This window comes from Mixophyes fleayi, chromosome 5, assembly GCF_038048845.1.
Source record: "Mixophyes fleayi isolate aMixFle1 chromosome 5, aMixFle1.hap1, whole genome shotgun sequence".
Taxonomy (NCBI): Eukaryota; Metazoa; Chordata; class Amphibia; order Anura; family Limnodynastidae; genus Mixophyes; species Mixophyes fleayi.
Window position 1 is genome coordinate 20,068,841 of NC_134406.1, and position 18,523 is coordinate 20,087,363.

Genomic DNA, 18,523 nt, shown 5'->3' on the forward strand with positions numbered 1-18,523 from the left:
CAGTGGTTAGCATTGCTGCATCACAGCGCTTTGGTTATGGGCTCGATTTCAGCCAGGACCCTGGGTGTGTGGACTCTGTATGTTCTCCCCGTCTCTTCTAGGATTTCCTTTCACAGTCCAGAAAACATCCTGGTAGATTAGTGTTGTTGTGTTAGAGAAGTTAGACTGTAAACTGCACTGGGGCAGGGACTGAGGTGAATTAGATTTTCTCTGTACAGCGTAATATGTAGACGCTATATATAAATGATTATAATAATGCCTGAATACGCACATCAGAGCATCTATGTGGTGTTCACCGTAGTAATGATCCTGTGAAGAAAAAATAGTAAAGATGCATTAAAACAAAATGGCTGACGGCGTCCTCCATACTTGTGGTGTACGAAGCATGGGGCACCTGATGTGTAATAGGGCATCACTGTAACCGTCTCTGTCCGCAGGTATGCCCGCGGCCTCTCTGGTGACCCCCGCTGACGTCATAAAGACTCGCCTACAGGTGGCAGCGCGGGCCGGTCAGACCACCTACACGGGCGTCATAGACTGCTTCCGAAAAATCCTGCGGGAGGAAGGACACCGGGCGCTGTGGAAGGGCGCTGGAGGTAATCATCTCTCTGAGGAGACTCCTCCATTTCAGCTGGAACATTTTATTTTAATATCAGAAAGTATCCGTCTCTGACTGGGATCATTATGAAGATCTGGAGAACTCTCTTAGAGAGAAATTATAAGAACATTAAAAATCTCCAATATGAGTAAAAGTGGAGATGTTGCCCATAGCAACCAATCAGATTGTAGTTCTCATTTATCTAGTACATTCTAGAACATGACAGCTAGAATCTGATTGGTTTCTATGAGCAACACCTCCACTTTTGCTTTTTAGAAGGTTTGATAAATCTACCACAAAGTCTTTTATTCTATCATGTAAAATACACTGAATCCTGTGTAATGTTCTCTATGCAGCGCGTGTGTGCAGATCCTCCCCTCAGTTCGGTGTCACCCTGGTAACATACGAGTTATTGCAGCGATGGTTCTACGTGGATTTTGGTGGAGTGTAAGTTTAAACCTTTAATTTTTAATATGTAGTTTTTCCTATCAAATTACAAACTTTTTTAATGCTGATTTAGCACATCCCCCATGTTGTAACACACATCAGCATTGACGACTTAATGTCTGGTTGCTATGGGTTACATCACATTGTGGTGCTTCCTTGGCGTTCTTAAATAATCCAGTGTCACCCACCCCAGACAACAAGCAGATTGTTTTTTTCAATGTTACTTTCTGATTACGGTACCTCTTCCTTAAAATCTCGCCTTAAATGTGTTGTCATCCTGTAGTTTTCATTTTCCTTTTTGTTTTTGTCTAATGTGAATATTAAGAGATCGTTGTATAAATATTCTTCTTGTAGAACTTTTTCTAGTATCTATGATTGTAATTTCTGCCATCCAGTGCAGATGTCTTGGTTTATCTCTTCCCCATAATCCCTTTAACACCACCCAAGCTCTCCTGTCAGTCTTACTGAGAAGTACTAATCCTCAGTAATACCATAGTTTGGGCTGTGGCGTAGTGTAACGGGACGTGTGGTGGTTACAGGTCCATAGACGACTGATAATCTGTGTGTTGTGTGTGTATGTGTTTTTGTTCCAGTCACAGTGAAGCAACGACAATTTTGGAGGTCCTGTTCTCTTCTAATACAGCAATGTTCTCCTTTAAATTACAGGAAACGAGCGGACTCGCAACCAGTCCCCAAATCCCGCATCACGCTGCCGGCTCCCAATCCCGACCACGTGGGTGGATACAAACTGGCAGTCGCCACTTTTGCAGGAATTGAAAGCAAGTTTGGACTGTACCTTCCTCGATTTCAGCCGTCACCAGCTACCTCTACGACCGCTGCTGCTAAAGCCTGAGGAGCGGAGAGAGAGATAATTAGATGCAATTACACGATATGTTACAATGTGTCCTGCCTACAGAAACATTCCCTCTTTCATCTTTTATTCCACAATCTGTTTCATGAGTTTTTAGATCTTTAGTGTCCTTTTTATGTTCAGTTCCCTTTATGTGGCTCTAGAACAGAGGGAGGTAACTCGTAGCACTGCAGTCGTTGTGGAACTACAAATTCCAGCATGCCTAGCCAGCCTCCTGTTCCACAACCCCTGGAGGACCCCAGGCTACCTACCCTCTGCTTTAGGTTGGGAACTTTTGTTGGGTGCGGGGACCCCACAGATATCCGTCATCAGGAGCTATCAATGCAGAGATCTATGTGTATCAAAGACAGCAAGTGCCCAAATAAATGTTACATTCACTTAATTTTGGCCACAACCTTTTACTTATATAAATAAGCTGGCTACATCCACCACCATATATCAGGGATGAAAAAAATATTTCTTTTACGATCGGGTAACCTTGAAAGCTCCAATTATAATATATACCAAGACCTGTATTACTGTAACTAGGTCATTAATATCAGATATTAAAGCAACCAATCGGATGACGGCCTGGACCAGCCTAGTGCAATGACTGGTTGGTGTGGGTCATGCTGTAACTAATAGCAACCAATCGGATGACGGCCTGGACCAGCCTAGTGTTATGACTGGTTGGTGTGGGTCATGCTGTCTCCCAGTGTTTATCCATACCACTTACAGTCCTCATACTATCTTACACCCAATGATGGTGAGCTGTATCCACCCATGTTACCAGATCTATGGATCCTTCAGGTTAAGCTAGGATCCCTCGGAGAGGCAATAAAAGGATTGAATGCGACCAACACTTCGATCTGCAGTGAATTAAATGGGGGAGGGTCTGCAGGAGATGATGAGACCCAACTCTGCCAGGACGGAGAGCTGTCTCCTCTGTAGCCACCCAATCAGGAGGCAGCTTTCATTCCTAGAAGTGCGTCCAATCCCAGCACTGTCAGTACCACACTATCTATCCAGCATTTCCTCCGGAGTCCTTCACCTGCTCGGTACCCTGGAGAATTGAGCACAACTGCTACACGCATATGACGGGGAGTTAGTGGCCCCTTCAGGATTAATAGTTTGAGGGGAAACCCCTCTAACTGCTGGGTAGATCAGTAAACATACAAGTGTGTTGTCAGATTTTCGGGTTCTGGTTACACAATGCTCCAGAATCTGAGATCAGGTGGATTCATTCCCTGCGAGACATTCAGAGATAATAGCAGCCTGTAGCAATGTATTGGTGCATTATAGTGACGTTATCATCCTAACGTATAGCGGCCGGATTTACTGAAAATTAACTGACAATTCCATAAAGTTCTTGTGGAAATTATTATTGAATCGAGCTGTTTATTAAACAATTTGTTTTTTTCTTTAGACACAAACCACACACGGAGCAGTCATCATAGTATCTGTAGGTAATAATGTATTAATTGTATTTGGTAAATGTTACATGTAGATTAAAAACTATTCAAAATCCCTCTGCAGCAGATTTTAAGTAACGCACAATGAGTTAATCAGGATCGTATCATTTCAGTTTCATGTCCTCTGTTTTTGTAATTGAAACCTTATGTATATTGCACACATTGTTTTAACATAAAGTTAGTGGTTCTTTCCCAGCAGCCTGCTCTATGACCAGGCGCACTTACTTATTAAGGGCTAGATCAGGTTTAAGCAACTTGCGGCTCTTCAGCAGTTGGACTACATCTCCCAGAATGCTTTGCCAAACATTCTGATGATAGTAGTTTAGAACAGCTGATGAGCTGCGGGTTTGCTAATTCCGGGATTAGATTGAACGACTTGTCACTTTATTACGTTGTGGGGAAAAAATTAAATGGAATTGAATGTTACAGAAACTGCTCTAAAGTTGTCATTTTAGCCAAATTGCTATTAGTAGCCGTTTAATTATCTTTTTTATTAAAAAAAACCAAAACATATTGCACCGTTATGTCTAGCAGCACAATGTTGATATCCAAAGTTCTCATGAGTTAAATTTTATATATTGGATGGTCATTAACCAGTCAGGTACCTGGTATTCCCAATTAATGAATTACCACTTATTTAAGAAAGAGTAAACTCTAGAAAACTCCAACTATACACGGCAAAGATTAAGGCAGTAAAATTGCTTAAAGGTCCATAAACAGGTTTTTATTTTTTTTAATATATATTTTTATAGGCTTGTTCCCACAGAATATGTACATAAATTATTCCGATCCAGCAATGTGTCTTGCATTAGAAAACTTGGGAATGTACCTGTTTCCTGCACACTGGAGGTAGCCCTGTTCTGACCTGAATGTATCAGCGTCACCTAGTGATTCGCCAGGGCATGGTGACTTCACCGAGGCACGGGTGATATCACAGAGGCACTTTGTGCCTCAATAATGGGCGCCTCTGCTCTATGTAGGTGACAACGCAATAAATAATCTTCTTGCAATATGAAATCCAACCAATGTCTGCATTAAGCACCTGCTGCTGCTATGAACATTAGATAATCCATGTACTGTATTAATAAATGCCTTATAATTTGTCAGGAATCGCACAGACCACAATCTGTAGCTGTGAACAATTCTCCGTGTGATGTACAATAATGGTCGTATTCTGTTTTTTTTGATCATAAGAACAATTTGTTTTTGTTTCTGCGGATGATGGTAGTAAATATTCAGTGTACACGATATATATACTTTGGCAATTGACTTTTGGTAATTCCAGCACAGTATATTAGACTTTGTAATCTCAGTATAATAAACAGAGGACAGTGATGCTTCTGCTTATGATTCTGTCATAAATTTATTGCATTTCCCTGTTCTGTCCCCCTATCTATTGGGGAGGGGGGTTATTTTCTGTCACAATGATGCTGGGAGTAGCCATGACTGTGTGTGAAGCACATTATATGGCTGAGATAAGACCTGTTTGTACCTCCAGTCACTGGAGGGCGGCCATCTTGTAGGCTGAACTCTGGTTCAGTTATGACCTTGGGCCCTGGTGTCTTTCAGTAGGATTACAGACAGGAACTGTGTGGTGGGTAAGTATATTATTATAAAATCTATGTACAATGAATCCTTAAAGTTATTGCTTGTGTAAAAAAAACAACAAAAAAAAACACAAAATGGTCAGAAGTGGTCAAATGTTTTTTATTTTTATTTCACAGCTTTGTTTTTATTATAAGGTTACATAACAGAAATGGAAGGTTGGAGGCAGAAGCAATACACAAGTGTAAATGGTTTAGTAAAAGGTTTCTAGATAACCACAGACCCCAATACTCCCACTCCAAAAAGGGTGGGATGGATGAGTTGGGGAGCGGTTTGTCAGGTGCTGGCTTAAAATTACATGATTTCCAAACCGGGAACATTTGGGAGGTGCACATCGTAAATCCAATTAAGCAACACTAGGGTTCAGTTACTAACATTGCATTTAGGTGCTTGAAACCACAGCAACCAATCACAGCCTTGTTATAATTGTCTAACTTGCACTACACAGATGAAAGCTATTTCCTGATTGGTTGCTGCGGCTCAGTGCAAATTGTACATTTCATTGGTAAGTGAATCCAAGTGTTCCTTATATAAGTGGCCGCTTACTGCAGTCCCTATAATCTGACACCACAATGTCTTCTCCTCTTACTGACTCTGCAAACCCTGTATCTGAGTTTGTGTTTCAAATCAGTCTGATTACACACATACATGATATTTTTCTTGCAGTCATTAATCCCCTCCCGCCCACCTCTCTCTAACAACGTACAGACATCACCAATGCTTTCACCAGTGAAATACTCATTTGTTTTTATTGAATTATTTTGGGCATTTGAAGGTTGTTTAATGTTCCATCTAACTGTAGGGAACATGAAATTCTAAATTTGTTGTATGTGGCCTGTTCTACAAAGCAGAAATTAGGGAGGGGGTCAGTCAAAGTGTACATAGTGTCCCTAAGATTGAACGAGGCAAGATACTGAAACTTATGTCCAGAACAATAGTAATGTTAGGGGTGGAAAATATGTGGATAAAGAATGTATGGTTTCAGTATATATTATAGATACCAGCAGGTGCTGCACCATTTCGGAGAAGGGCTTCTGCCACAGGTCGCACAGGGAGAGCCCGGCACGGCGTAGTTATCTACCCTACGTGCCCACTATTTACAAGTTGGTGAGTGCGGGAAGTTTCTAGAATTCATTAAAGGATTTCTACATCGATTTTGAATGCTGACAAAAATGGCCAAGTGTTGGGAGGAGGAGGAGGAGGGGGTTAGCCAGCAATTGTAACAGTGACACCTGCAGGCTGCTGCCCTACATTACACATAAATCATTATGAGGAGGAATGAACCATTATATCCACAATATTCATGTGCTTGTGATGTGAAGCCTGAACTCAAGATATCTCATATCAGACATTTTTCCAACTTTCATGTGATTTAAAAAAAAAAAAGTGGGTTATGAAAAATGTTAAAGGCATTACATGTACCATGGTGCACTGAGAAGACCATCGATACATGGAGAAAATGTGGCACGACAGGGACGTGATAATTTTTGCAGAGTTGATGGACTTTTTGCCCTGAATTCTAAAAAAAAACAAAAACATATGTTTGGCGCAATGTGCTTTTGATAAAGTATTAATTGAAGGGTGTGCACACTTACGCACCAATGGTATTGTGAGGGGGAAGGGGGTTAGTTTTCACTTTTTCCGAAAAAAAGAAAAAAAGTCTTTTTCACTTCGCTTTTGTTGGCTGAGGGCACATTATTTATTGTGATTACAGGATTTACACCACAATATCAATAAGGGTGTGTAGACTTTTTATATCCGTTCTACATTATTTTTTCAATTAGTCTTTGCTTCATTGTCCCAATATTTAAAGCACAGAAATACAGAGAAGAAAAGTAAAATACACTGCAGAGATGATACATAATTACCCCACACCTAAGCAGTGCGTAATACATATTCTGTTACAACAGCCTAGGTGGGAAATGCTTGGGGAAATTGTCTGGTAACATCTGACTTGCAACTTGCACCAAATCTACCTGGTTCATGTAAACATGCAGCAGAGTCAGTACAGGAAATAACCATTTCTAAAGACTACAAAAGATTTTTTGAAACCGATGTCCCAATTGTAAAGCGCTATGAAATATGTTGGCGCTATATAAATAAATGATCAATGTACCCAAAATACGTTTCCTCACTTGATTGTGATTATTTAACTCAGAGTCACTGGGTTGTTGTGTTAAATGCTTTTTTTTTTACAGCATTCATGCAAAGTAAATTTTATTTATTTTTCACGCGTTCTAAAATCAACATATTTAGCCAAAGAAATAAACCTATTAATAATGTGTGAAAACCGACCTCTGTAGTTTGCGGATGAATCAAAAGTTGCAGAGCCGCCAGTCAGTGGGACATTAATCTTGGGCATTAATCTTAGTGACGTATAAAGTCAGTTTTGGACGTTTTAAGCATTTCCTTTGTACAAGCTGAAGTCTGTAGTTTCCTCTCTCCGATGTGGTATATGAACTGTACAACCCAACGCAGCCATCATATATTACCCTAAGAAGGAAACGTCAGATCTGTAAGGTATTTTTTTTTATTATATTTTATGGGTCTCTCCGGTGTCATTCTTGGACCACAATCTGTTAATATAACCTTCCATGAAATCAACTGTGCTCAAACGTTTAAAGAAATACTGCTTGAATTCTTGCATGTAATGGCTGCTTAAAAGCATATTCCCCTCAACGTCTCCATTCTTGTACAAACGGCCTATTGTAATGACTTCTCGTGGCACTATGCAGTCTTAGCAGCTGTTTACAGATAAGGTCGCCCATTATATAGTCATGGTAAATAATTGTTTATTTTAATTATTTCAAATAAATAGGTTACCTAAAGCAAGCTGCAAGGAATAGGATGTAACAATGTTCCTATAGATCATATATCTAGTATGTAAGAGACGTGAACAACAGCTGAGGTCTTTGTGTATAAATGTGGTTTTCCTAAATAGGACCAGGCCTATCGTATATATCTCTGTGCATGGATTTATAATCACTGCACCTGCGGTCATTTGGAGGTACTCTAACAGAAACTAGCACTATGCCTGGCATGCTAAGATTTGTAGTTCCACAATAGCTGCTGAGCCACAAAGGCAGTGAGCACAGATTATACAGAGTAATAGATTTCTGGGCCTATATACATAAGCGGATGTACAAATCTGAGATGCAAAGTTAATGTGTGTATCAGACTCTCCAGTGCAATCTAGATTAGGAAAAGAAACTGCAGGGGAGTGGCTTAGTAGACTCCAAGCACATGCCAGCCAATCAGCTGACAAAGTGACAGAGCGTTCCTCCATTCTGGTAACCCCGCCCTACTGCACTGCGGGAGCCTATCCCGAGCCCATGCTAGTAACCCCGCCTACTGCACTGCAGGAGCCTATCCTGCACCCATGCTGGTAACCCCGCCCTACTGCACTGCGGGAGCCTATCCTGCACCCACGCTGGTAACCCCGCCCTACTGCACTGTGGGAGCCTATCATGCACCCACGCTGGTAACCCCGCCCTACTTCACTTCGGGAGCCAATCCTGCACCCACGCTGATAACCCCGCCCTACTGCACTGCAGGAGCCAATCCTGCACCCAGGCTGATAACCCCGCCCTACTGCACTGCGGGATCCTATCCTGCACTGACCTAATACTGTATTTATATTCACCTAGAGTCCATCTTTTAGTTCTCTCGCAACCTCCATTCCATTGTTTCTCTTATGCTATATGTATATAAACCACCTATTGCATTGGTCATATCTTATATAGTCCGCGCCAGTGATTGTTACGTCTACCAGTTCCACCCCTTCCCCTTACACTGCCCCTTGAAATGGAAAGATGAACTCTAGCCAGGGGGGGGGGGTGTAACATTCTGCCGAAACAGACAAAAATGAGGTAACGTTAAACTATAATCAGATAACCTAAAAGATACATCGTCTAAGTTTAAATAAAAACATACATTATGATAGTAAGAATTTGGTACAAAGTCACTATCCCTAAAATAAAATTTGAAAAGAATCATAATACTCACACATACAGTGGTATTTGCCATGCATGCCCTAATTTAAACACTTGTTATTTTGTGGACAGTTAAATTACAGATTATTGATCTATGTAATAAGTTAATTTTAGAGCAGGTAGTCCATTTTATTCTTCATCACAGGACGTCTGATGTGGATATTAAAACTATTTCCTCTCAGTCGCAACTCTCAAATGTAAACATTTACTCAAATAATGCTGTAGCATTTTCAAATAAAGAACCTTTAGGTTTACACATCATTTAAATTCTTTTGTCACCTATATTACATGGTCTTCACTTGCAGCCATGTTTGGTTGGTCTCGCAGTGGGAACCGTCCTCTTCTATGTAAATAATAGGGTGGCTGGTAGGCCGCGCTCTGTGAGTACATGAAATCCTCAGCTCAGGGTGACTCCTCAGTCAGTCTGGAACAATCCTCTGTGGATTTACGTGATTTTACTTTTATCCATAAATAACTGAAGTGTTAACACTGATATATGTAATTTAATGACCACACGGGCTGGCAGTGTGACTGAGGGCACGGCCGGAGCCGAGAGCTTAGTGTCTGTATACACAGAAGAGGGGAACCCTCGGCCACGCTGATCACTGTTTAAACAAAAAGCTGCAGATGAAGCAAGAACGTCACAGGAGGAACATGGGAGATACTGGTACATTCGGCTACAAATAAATACTGTGCTGGGTAGCGCCGAACAGCTGGCAATCAGGTGGACAGTTCCACGGCCTCTTCTTCTCCGTCTCCTCGGTTGGCACGGATCTCCACCAAGGTGCGGGCAAGGCGGCCCCACTCGTCGCTGTGTGGAATGGCAAACTGCGGAGAGAAAGGGGAGACGAATTCAGAGACCTAAATGTGTCTTACTGGATAACTACCCCTATACTACATGTGTTGGTAGTAATACAATCTAGTACAGGCCTGGCCAACCTGTGGCTCTCCAGCTGTTGTGAAACTACAAGTCCCAGCCTGCTTTGCTAGCAGATAGCCACTTGATCGCTGGCAGGGCATCCTGGGACTTGTAGTGTCACAACAGCTGGAGAGCCACAGGTTGGTCAGGCCTGATCTAGTACTTGAAATTCCAAAGCTCACACCCTAGGGCTCACCTTCATCAATTTACTAATGTGCCTCTAACCTGGTGCCAGCTGCAGAGATGCCAGTCTGTACCTGGCGTAGACACCGCTCGTTCCATATTGTAGGTTTCCCAAGTGTTCTTCACAGCTTAGCTCTGATTTCAATGAATAAAGAAGCAGTCGTGTATATTTTGTGTTTGACAGAAGCTTCCAGTCTTCTGCTTTATACTCGAGCCCCCCAACTCTGGAGCTAATCAGCCATGATTTCCAATAGAACGGTGGAAGACCACATGACCATACTTATTATATTCCATTGATGCTTCACTTGCACTCTAACTGCGGCCCTCATTTTTGTAAGGCTAAACCTGTACACACGTTCCTGCGGTTTGATGAAATTGTCACAGCGATTCATAACATGATAAAAATATAAACTGTTAGATTTATTAAGCGGTTTGACAATCCGCCAGCAAAACAGGAGAGGTGGTTGTGAGAGGGGCGATTGCTGAAACTACATGCAGTTGTCCCCATCATAAATAATCATTGTTCCCATTACCAATCAAATATTATCGCCCCTTAATATAATTATATATTACTATTGCCCGTATAATATAATGAAAAAAGTTACCACTATAAGTTATTTACAAATTAAATTGTTCCCATAATTATTAAAAAAATCATTGCCCCATTAAGTCATACGTCAATGGTGCCTCCTCTTATGTTATGATTGGCAGGCTGGCTCAGGCAGCTTATCTGCGCTAGCCTATCAGAAACAGGTATAAATATATATTTTTCTGGCGGTGAGTATTATGAGTATTTATATGTGTATTTACATTCAAGCCTCAAACCACCCTATATTAACTGCAGCAGTTTAGATCACTAAACATTGGCAATTTGTGGCTAAGTGGGGCGTTTTCAAACCACTGCCGCACACGATTTACATCTACCCCCTTGTCTAGAAATTATTTTTTTAGACATCACAATGAGCAGATTACATGGACCAACCCCATCTGTCCGGTTATAAAATTCCATTTCATACAGACTGTAAATGATCACCGGCCAATCACCTGCTGGCCTAGAACCACCAATAACACCTCTCCATTATCAGTATTTCTCATGTTAAATGCTGCAATCACCTCCTGGGGTTGGTACAACTTTTACAGTCGGCCTCTGACCCCTCACGCATGAAATGCACAAACTCCTTCCCTCCACATCAGGAAAGAATTACACTAAAGCGCTTCTGACACCTACGTGTCAATTGCAGCTTTATGAAGTGCTGCGGCGGTGTGGACTAATTATCACAGAGCTTTATTCTGGGTGACTGTGCAAAGTACAAGACATTCTTTAGTGTCTTTGTCCTGTTATTTTTTTTTCTAAGTCGTACAGGAACATGTATAAATAATTCAGTACCAGGCACAGTATTCCTACCCAGAGCTGCACAGGACACTATCATTTGCGCTTTCCAGTAAATGAACCTCTTCGCTATTCCGTAAATAAGTGGGTTTAAAAAAAGATAGAGTCTGTACTTTGTGTGCTGTATCTTGTGGAAACAACTCTACACATGCTCAGAAACAAACCTTACACCAATGAACGCAATTGTGTGCAATTCAGCAATTCATGTCCGAATGTAAATGACACAACTGCCTGGATCTTGAATGACGGAGCGGATATGGGAAGATGCAGCAGATTCACGGATTGGGCTTCTTTAAAGTACGTTTTATTTTTTTTACAATTTTTTTTTTTAGCCATATCATTTGCACCACCTGCAGAGCAGGTGTAAATGATGGCCAGGGGCGGATCTAGATAATAGGGGGCGGGGGGGGTGATTTAGTCCCCGTCCCCTTTTTGACAGCTAAGGCTGCTGACGGTTGCACACTATGGTCCCGACCACTTTGATTGTTTTTAAAGCACGAACAGAGCGGCCGGGCAGCACACTCTCCCTGCCTGACTCTGCCGAACGGACCTGCACATAGTGTGCAGCCGCCGGCAGCAAGCCCCTGCTAGGGGGGAGGGGGGCGATTGCCCCGATCGCCACCCCTGGATCCGCCACTGATGCTGACGGACACGGCATTGTCTTTGTATTAAACTATACGTAAGCGTGCCACTAGATAGCACAGAACATGTGTATTCAAGAGAGCATATATAAACGCATTGTATGTACAGTACACGTTAAGAACATCCTGATATGTTTTTTTTTCTTACTGATTCTAGTATTCGTTGTTATTTTATAGAATTATTTTAATTTTTTTGCATGCGTTCTGATGGGACTTTATATTGCACATATACATGTGTGTATCCGGCGCTGTTCTGTCTGTTAACGTACGGCAAGTAATGTTGAGGAAGAGTTTACTTACATCCAGATTCAAATTTAAAAGCATCTTGATATTCTCTTGGATGTGAATACGGCCGGAACTGAGCTCAAGTTGCAGGCTGGTTTTTTAAACCCAGGTTACGTGTAGGTTACGTGTGAACATGAATCGGGCCCATAATGTGCACCGTACTGGATGCGATTACAGAACACGCCTTGAGAAATGTTTTAGCAAAAGGTGGAAGTGATGCTTGTTATATACACGTCAGGAAATATTAGTCTATAAAACTAGATGTGGAGGTCTAACCATGGCTCTGGCTGGCAGGGAATGCTGGGACTTGTAGTTTTACAACAGCCAGCGAGGAACAGGCTGCCCACCTATGTTGTAGAAGGAGATTCCCTCCTTGTGGCAATAACCTCAGTGATTACATTTATACCCCTTAACCCAGTGTTGGCTAACCTGTGACACTCCAGGTGTTGTGAAACTACAAGTCCCAGCATACCCTTCCAGCAATAAGCTGCTATATATTGGCAAAGCATTCTGGGACTTGTACTTCCACAACACCTGGATTGTCACAGGTTAGCCAACACTGCCTTAACCAGTGATGGAAATACAAAGGTAGTGGCCGCTGTAATGCCCAGAGATGGGTCGCCCACCCCCACCTGCTTCCAGGCCCCCGAGGCTCTCAGTAAAGCAGAATTGAGGACACTTCTGAGCCGGCACACTGGGCGCGGGCACTAGACGGCATATTCTCAGAAGACGTCCTTTTTGAGACCTGCCAGTGAAAGGAGGAAGGGACCAATCACTAACTGCTATTGTATATGCGTGGCTAAGGTTGTGTATGTGTATATGGATTGTACCCAACGTGGGGTCGACAAAAGCCTCGTCAGCTGTGCTGGACCCCATTAAAAAGGTAAGCCAACACCATCTTCAGACAGTGGTAGTTTTTACATAGATAGCCCTTGTCCTTTACTTCTTACAGTAAGTTTGTATGGGTCCTCTGACTACTTCACATACAATAAAACACACACATGTACAACAGACCCTCCATTGCTGCTAGTCAGTACCACAGATACAGAATACGCACAGTTATGCAACACCCTAGGGACACGCTATGCAGGCTTGGAAGCTGTACATTTTGTGGTGTGGGAAGATTTCAGAGAAATAATTAAACACATATAGAATTGTGTGGTCGTTTGTAAGCTATAGAGATCCTTACTCTGTTTTGTAAAACATGGCGAGCAGTTTTAGTCATTGTGGATGGATCACGTAGAATTTACTTATTGTAGATTTTTTTTTTCAATTAGGGGCGTAGTGTGCCACTGTATATTGTTGCAAATATATTGATTTTTGATATTGTGTTGTATTTTTGAATTGGAAATGTATTGATTTATGAGGCTGTATGCCATATAGGAGGGCACTTATTTTTGTAACTTCTGAAGGCAGCTAAATATGCTGGTTAAGTCTTTACATCTCAGAAGTGACCGACGTATATTTTAGTCTGAATACTCAGGAGGAGGTTATTATCTTTCTTTCCTGTGTAGTTTTTCATCCTGGATCTTAGATCCTGTCTGAATGATGCAACCAGCAAGTAATTTAGGAAATCACAGATTGATGTGAATTTTGTTACATTAAATTGCTTTAAATGCAAGATTACAGAATATATTACATCCTTTTGTTAAATTTTCATAGTAGTATCTCAGACAGTGTGGTGCCAGATCGAAAGGGGGCTGAGTTAGCCCCTGCCAACATGTGTCAGAATCTGTATAAAAAGAGCCCTGTTTGACCACTATGTACCTCCAACTAGAGTGTAAAAGTCCTTGTTTGGACTATTGAGCAATAAAATATCACTGATTGAAGATTCTGCCTGCACCTATTACCTGCTGTAACCAACAGATAAGAGCTTACACTCAAATCCGTTTCCTGGCTGTCCTGTGTTGATCGCAACATTTCTGTGCTCTGCCTGCTACGCAGCAGTCCTGATCCATAGTAAGCGGTCAGGAGGTACCAGCCAGCCCACAGCAAAGAGGCATAACAGCAGCTATACCAGCTACCCCAGAAGTACGCGGTTCTGGGTGCCGCAAAGGTGTCTAGTGGTGGCAGCCGAATTCTCTTACAACTATTGTGCAGTTGGCGAGTGTCTGGTGGCAAGGTGACACCAATAGGAGGGGTCAGTTACAGTCTGTTACTGACGGTGAGAGATAATCTGTGCAGGAAGACCATCCTTTCATCCTACTCCCCCTTACAGACAGGGTGATAAAGTAAAGTAAACCAATCCAGTCACAGCAATCTTTTGAAAACACAATAAGTGAAATCTTCTGCACTCTCTCATCTTCTGCCTTCATTATGCAAGCTAACATGTAGGGACCACTATAATAAAATGCATCAACTCCTAGAAGGAAAACAAGTGTATTAATCTGACCACTGCAGACTATACCATCACCGGCAACTAATATCCATTATTTACAGCTCTCATCTGTTCAGATTTTTGCCACAGGAAATCTTAGATCCGATCACACTGGTAGAGTTCAGAGTGTCCGTAATTTTGCCAAACGTGGGCCACCGAACCGGTCAGAATAGATCACCCAGTTAATGTGGTTACAGCGTTATTACTATTACGGTGTCCGGCTGAAGTGCCAGAACAAGGACACGGAATGATTTGCAGGGACTCTGGTACAGTTTGAATTCCATATAAGATAACAGATAATCAATATTTCACTGCCTGAAATTGCTGCTCACTCAAAACAAAATAAATGTTTCAGGACAGGAGAAATTGTGCAGCAGACTCAATGTTTCATAAACCAAAACCAAATGTCAGCATTTCTCTTCCATTAACCCCTCCACTCCCCAAGAAAGATCGTTCCGTCAGCGTCATCCACTTCAATGAGTTACAAACGGCTGTAATACGGAAATTAATCCTCTTATTACTGCTACATATGTAATAAAACATTTTCTATTATATTCTAGGAAGTGGTAAAGCTGTGACAAGCTTGTAAAGCCAAATAATTAATATCTGGCTAGCTAATAAAGAAAATATATTATGATGAAGCCTTTTTATGGTATATAGCATACACTAGACCAGTGTTCTGAAAACCATTTTTGGGCATAAAATCCTTGAACATGATATGATAGAAATAAAATTCATAAAGGTCCAAAATCCTTTATGTATCCAGTGTTAAGCCCATTTAAGCTAGACACACACTACTGAAAATTACTTCAGGTGTGATTACTGTAACGTTTTTACCAACGACTGAAAGTCCCGATGATCATGTAGATTTATGTGTACACACCTACACAATTTACCTGTGATCTTCATCGCTCATAACCATCTGCTGAAAAGATTGTGACTCTGCACACTCTACAGATATCTGCCTACACTGCTGGTCGTGAGTGTGTTCACACTTCCATATTTGCCCGACATTGTTCCATCATTGATCGTATCTGTTGATTTGGTTTTATAAACTTCCCAAAAATCACGATGTGCTTTGGTGCTAAAAACCATGATCGTGGGAGCACACACAATAATGCGATAGCTGACCAAACGGTCGTTTATCACGTGATCTGCATTATAATTGTATCAGTGTGTTCCTGAGAAAACTCTTGACTGTTTGTTGTGAATACACAATTTCTCAATGGAGTAAGTGGAAGAGATTTCTATCACAATCGTCCTGCACTCTACAATGCAGTGTTGGGGTAACGATCAGAATTGCTTCTCTTAAGGGAATTCATCCTTCTTGGAAGAGTTTGATTAGCAGATTGTCCTTGCAGGTAAGGATATATTTCTATAGCAGAACAAATTCGTCATGATATATCTGATCGCATTTAGGCATATTTTTATCTTTAAAATAAATTATATGATTCATGGATGGGGCTCGTATATTGAACACATATACAAAAAAAGGGAAATGTGAGAACATGAGGGGCCTGATGGCTGCAATAGCGCCTCAAATTGGAGGCGCTATCTTCTTTAGTTAAAAAGCTGCAATTGACGCTTTGCAAATGGTTGCAATGTATGCGTGCTAGTCTCATCTACGGAAAAGAAACCGTTTTGCTTAAACACACACACACAATAGTGTCACATATGCCCGAATGAGGAAGAAATCATCAGTTTCATTTGCTATTTGCACCTGTCCCTCACCATGCGCAAAGCAGCTTTCTCAGACGCATGTGTGTCTTTGCAAAATTGCAAACATGTGCAGCCCAGGACAAACACTGTCCTGACTGTACTTGACCTAGGTTAGAAGGACTCGTCCCACCATTCCAGTAGCAAAGAGGTGTAAGGGCCAGAATCAGGCAAAGCTGCACAGGCGCAAATGCGTGTGCCCACTCCTCTGAGCACGCACAGAGTGATTTCACGCAAGATAAGTTATGTAAACTGTCATAGTTCTCAGCATCATCCACACAAGGCATTTCTTGATAAGACCATATTTTAAGGGGCATATACAAGACCAGGATAAGGGAAAACTAGTTATGGCCAACCAACATTTGTGTATTTGCCCAATGACCTAAGATTTTCCCTAATGTAGTCACAATTTGTTCCATCATTCTTTGCCCGGCTTCCAGTTGTGTTTATCTATCGGTGTCATCGCCAGCCGAGCACCGTTGCCGTAGCGGAATACAGGACGTGCAGTGGTTGATGGACTGAATCTGTCGGGTTCACCCTTTTTCTCTGAATATGCCCACTTGAGACATCTTGGAAAAAGACTACCCGAATTCCTGGCCGTGCTAAGTTGCATGTGTGTAGCAGAATGTGAGCGTGCTCAGTGTTCTCTCTCCGATGGAGCATGCTCGGTTCTTCTTCCCACACTCTCTCCAACTGCCAATCTGCCAATCAGCGGCCACGTTAATCTTCTGCCTGAGAAAGACTTTGCCAGATCCCATATTCTGTGTCTGTGATTCTGGCCTCTCAGCAGTTTATCTGTTGCCACGTGTATCAACCAGGCTTTGTACTGTGACTTAGCTGCCATCTCTGCTCCAGGATCCTAGTTTTCCTACTGACATTGTTCTTGCTGCCAAACTCTAGACTCCGACTCTGTTGTTCCTGGACTAAATTCCTTGTGAGTACTCCATCTGAATCAAACTCCTTTGTTCCTGAGTAACTTTGCAGCCACATAGATATATTTAGTGTCCGGTCTCCTGTTCCTGGGGGGAGTTCTCATCCGATCATCATCTGCTCTGTGTTGAGGACTTCCCATAGTGACATCCCAGTTTGTTTGTGTGCTCACCAATAAAGAGTGACTTTTGCACATCCCCTCTGCCTCCGCCTATATTCCCTGACAAAGGCTATGTAAAGCAGGGCTGGGAGGCTGACTAAGGCAGCTCATTGTAAAGGACTCGACTACTGTTGAATAAAACCTTCTATGTTATTAATAACTAATTCGTTTTCAGCTTATAGCCTCCGGGAGGAGCAGGAAAGCAATCTCCGTGCAGTAGCCATATCTGGATGCGGTGCCTGATTGGACATGGAGTCTTGTCCAATCGAATCAAGGAGCCAGGATGGACGTGAAGTTCACCAAGAGTGAGGAACCAGCTAGCACAATAATCAGTAACGGAATGTTGTGGAATCTGCCAGCTCTATGTACAATGGCTAAGCTCTTTAAGACTGTATTTAAAGATAAACAGAATTAGATTTTTAATGACTGTTTGCCAGAGCATTAACATGACCTATATATAGGGATTTTCTCCCCATTTAATATTTTGTTATGTGTTATATTTGGAATGACTTTGGATCAACCTGCCAAACATTCTTAGCGCTGTTTTGCTGAACATGTCACAGTTCATATCCCTCATACCTTCTACATTTAGGGAAGGTCGGGTTTCATCTTTAAAATGAATATGAAACATAAGACTGCTGAAAAGGTTTCACATTCTCTGTTTGCAGCCAACATATGGCAGGGACTGAACCTTGTGCAGTTCTACAAGTTTAATAAAGGAAGACTCTAAACAGTAACAGATCTTACCTGGCGTGGAATACCATCTTTACCAGCATAAAAGATGTACTCCCGTTAAAGAAGGTAACATAGTTGAAATAAGACTGGTCATAGGCCGCAGCCCAAAGTAGAAGAGCCCAACCTCTGAACTCCTAAGGACTATTACATGTCAATATTCCAAATAATTCTGAGGATGGACAGACAGACATGGAACTATATGCCGAAGATTCCCTTGTTTTAT

The 18,523-nt window shown here is 41.9% G+C and overlaps 2 protein-coding genes and 1 long non-coding RNA gene across 8 annotated transcripts in view; 2 read left to right on the forward strand and 1 right to left on the reverse strand.

Moving 5' to 3' along the window:
- SLC25A13 (solute carrier family 25 member 13) overlaps nt 1–4,702 on the forward strand; it is a 92,043-nt gene extending 87,341 nt beyond the window's left edge. The window contains exons 16-18 of the mRNA XM_075211775.1: nt 438–596; nt 955–1,045; nt 1,712–4,702. Of these exons, the coding sequence (XP_075067876.1) occupies nt 438–596; nt 955–1,045; nt 1,712–1,898 (437 nt within the window). The 3' untranslated portion in view covers nt 1,899–4,702. The remainder of the gene's footprint in view (nt 1–437; nt 597–954; nt 1,046–1,711) is intronic.
- Nucleotides 4,703–7,289: 2,587 nt separating this feature from the next.
- LOC142158116 (uncharacterized) lies at nt 7,290–18,311 on the forward strand. The gene is made up of 2 exons (XR_012692727.1): nt 7,290–7,492; nt 17,741–18,311. It is a non-coding gene; the product is annotated as an uncharacterized LOC142158116 (long non-coding RNA).
- DYNC1I1 (dynein cytoplasmic 1 intermediate chain 1) overlaps nt 7,748–18,523 on the reverse strand; it is a 347,340-nt gene continuing 336,564 nt past the window's right edge. For all 6 annotated transcript variants that reach the window (XM_075211774.1, XM_075211773.1, XM_075211770.1 and 3 more), the window contains one exon: nt 7,748–9,792. In XM_075211774.1, coding sequence (XP_075067875.1) covers nt 9,685–9,792 — 108 coding nt within the window. In that variant the 3' untranslated portion in view covers nt 7,748–9,684. The remainder of the gene's footprint in view (nt 9,793–18,523) is intronic.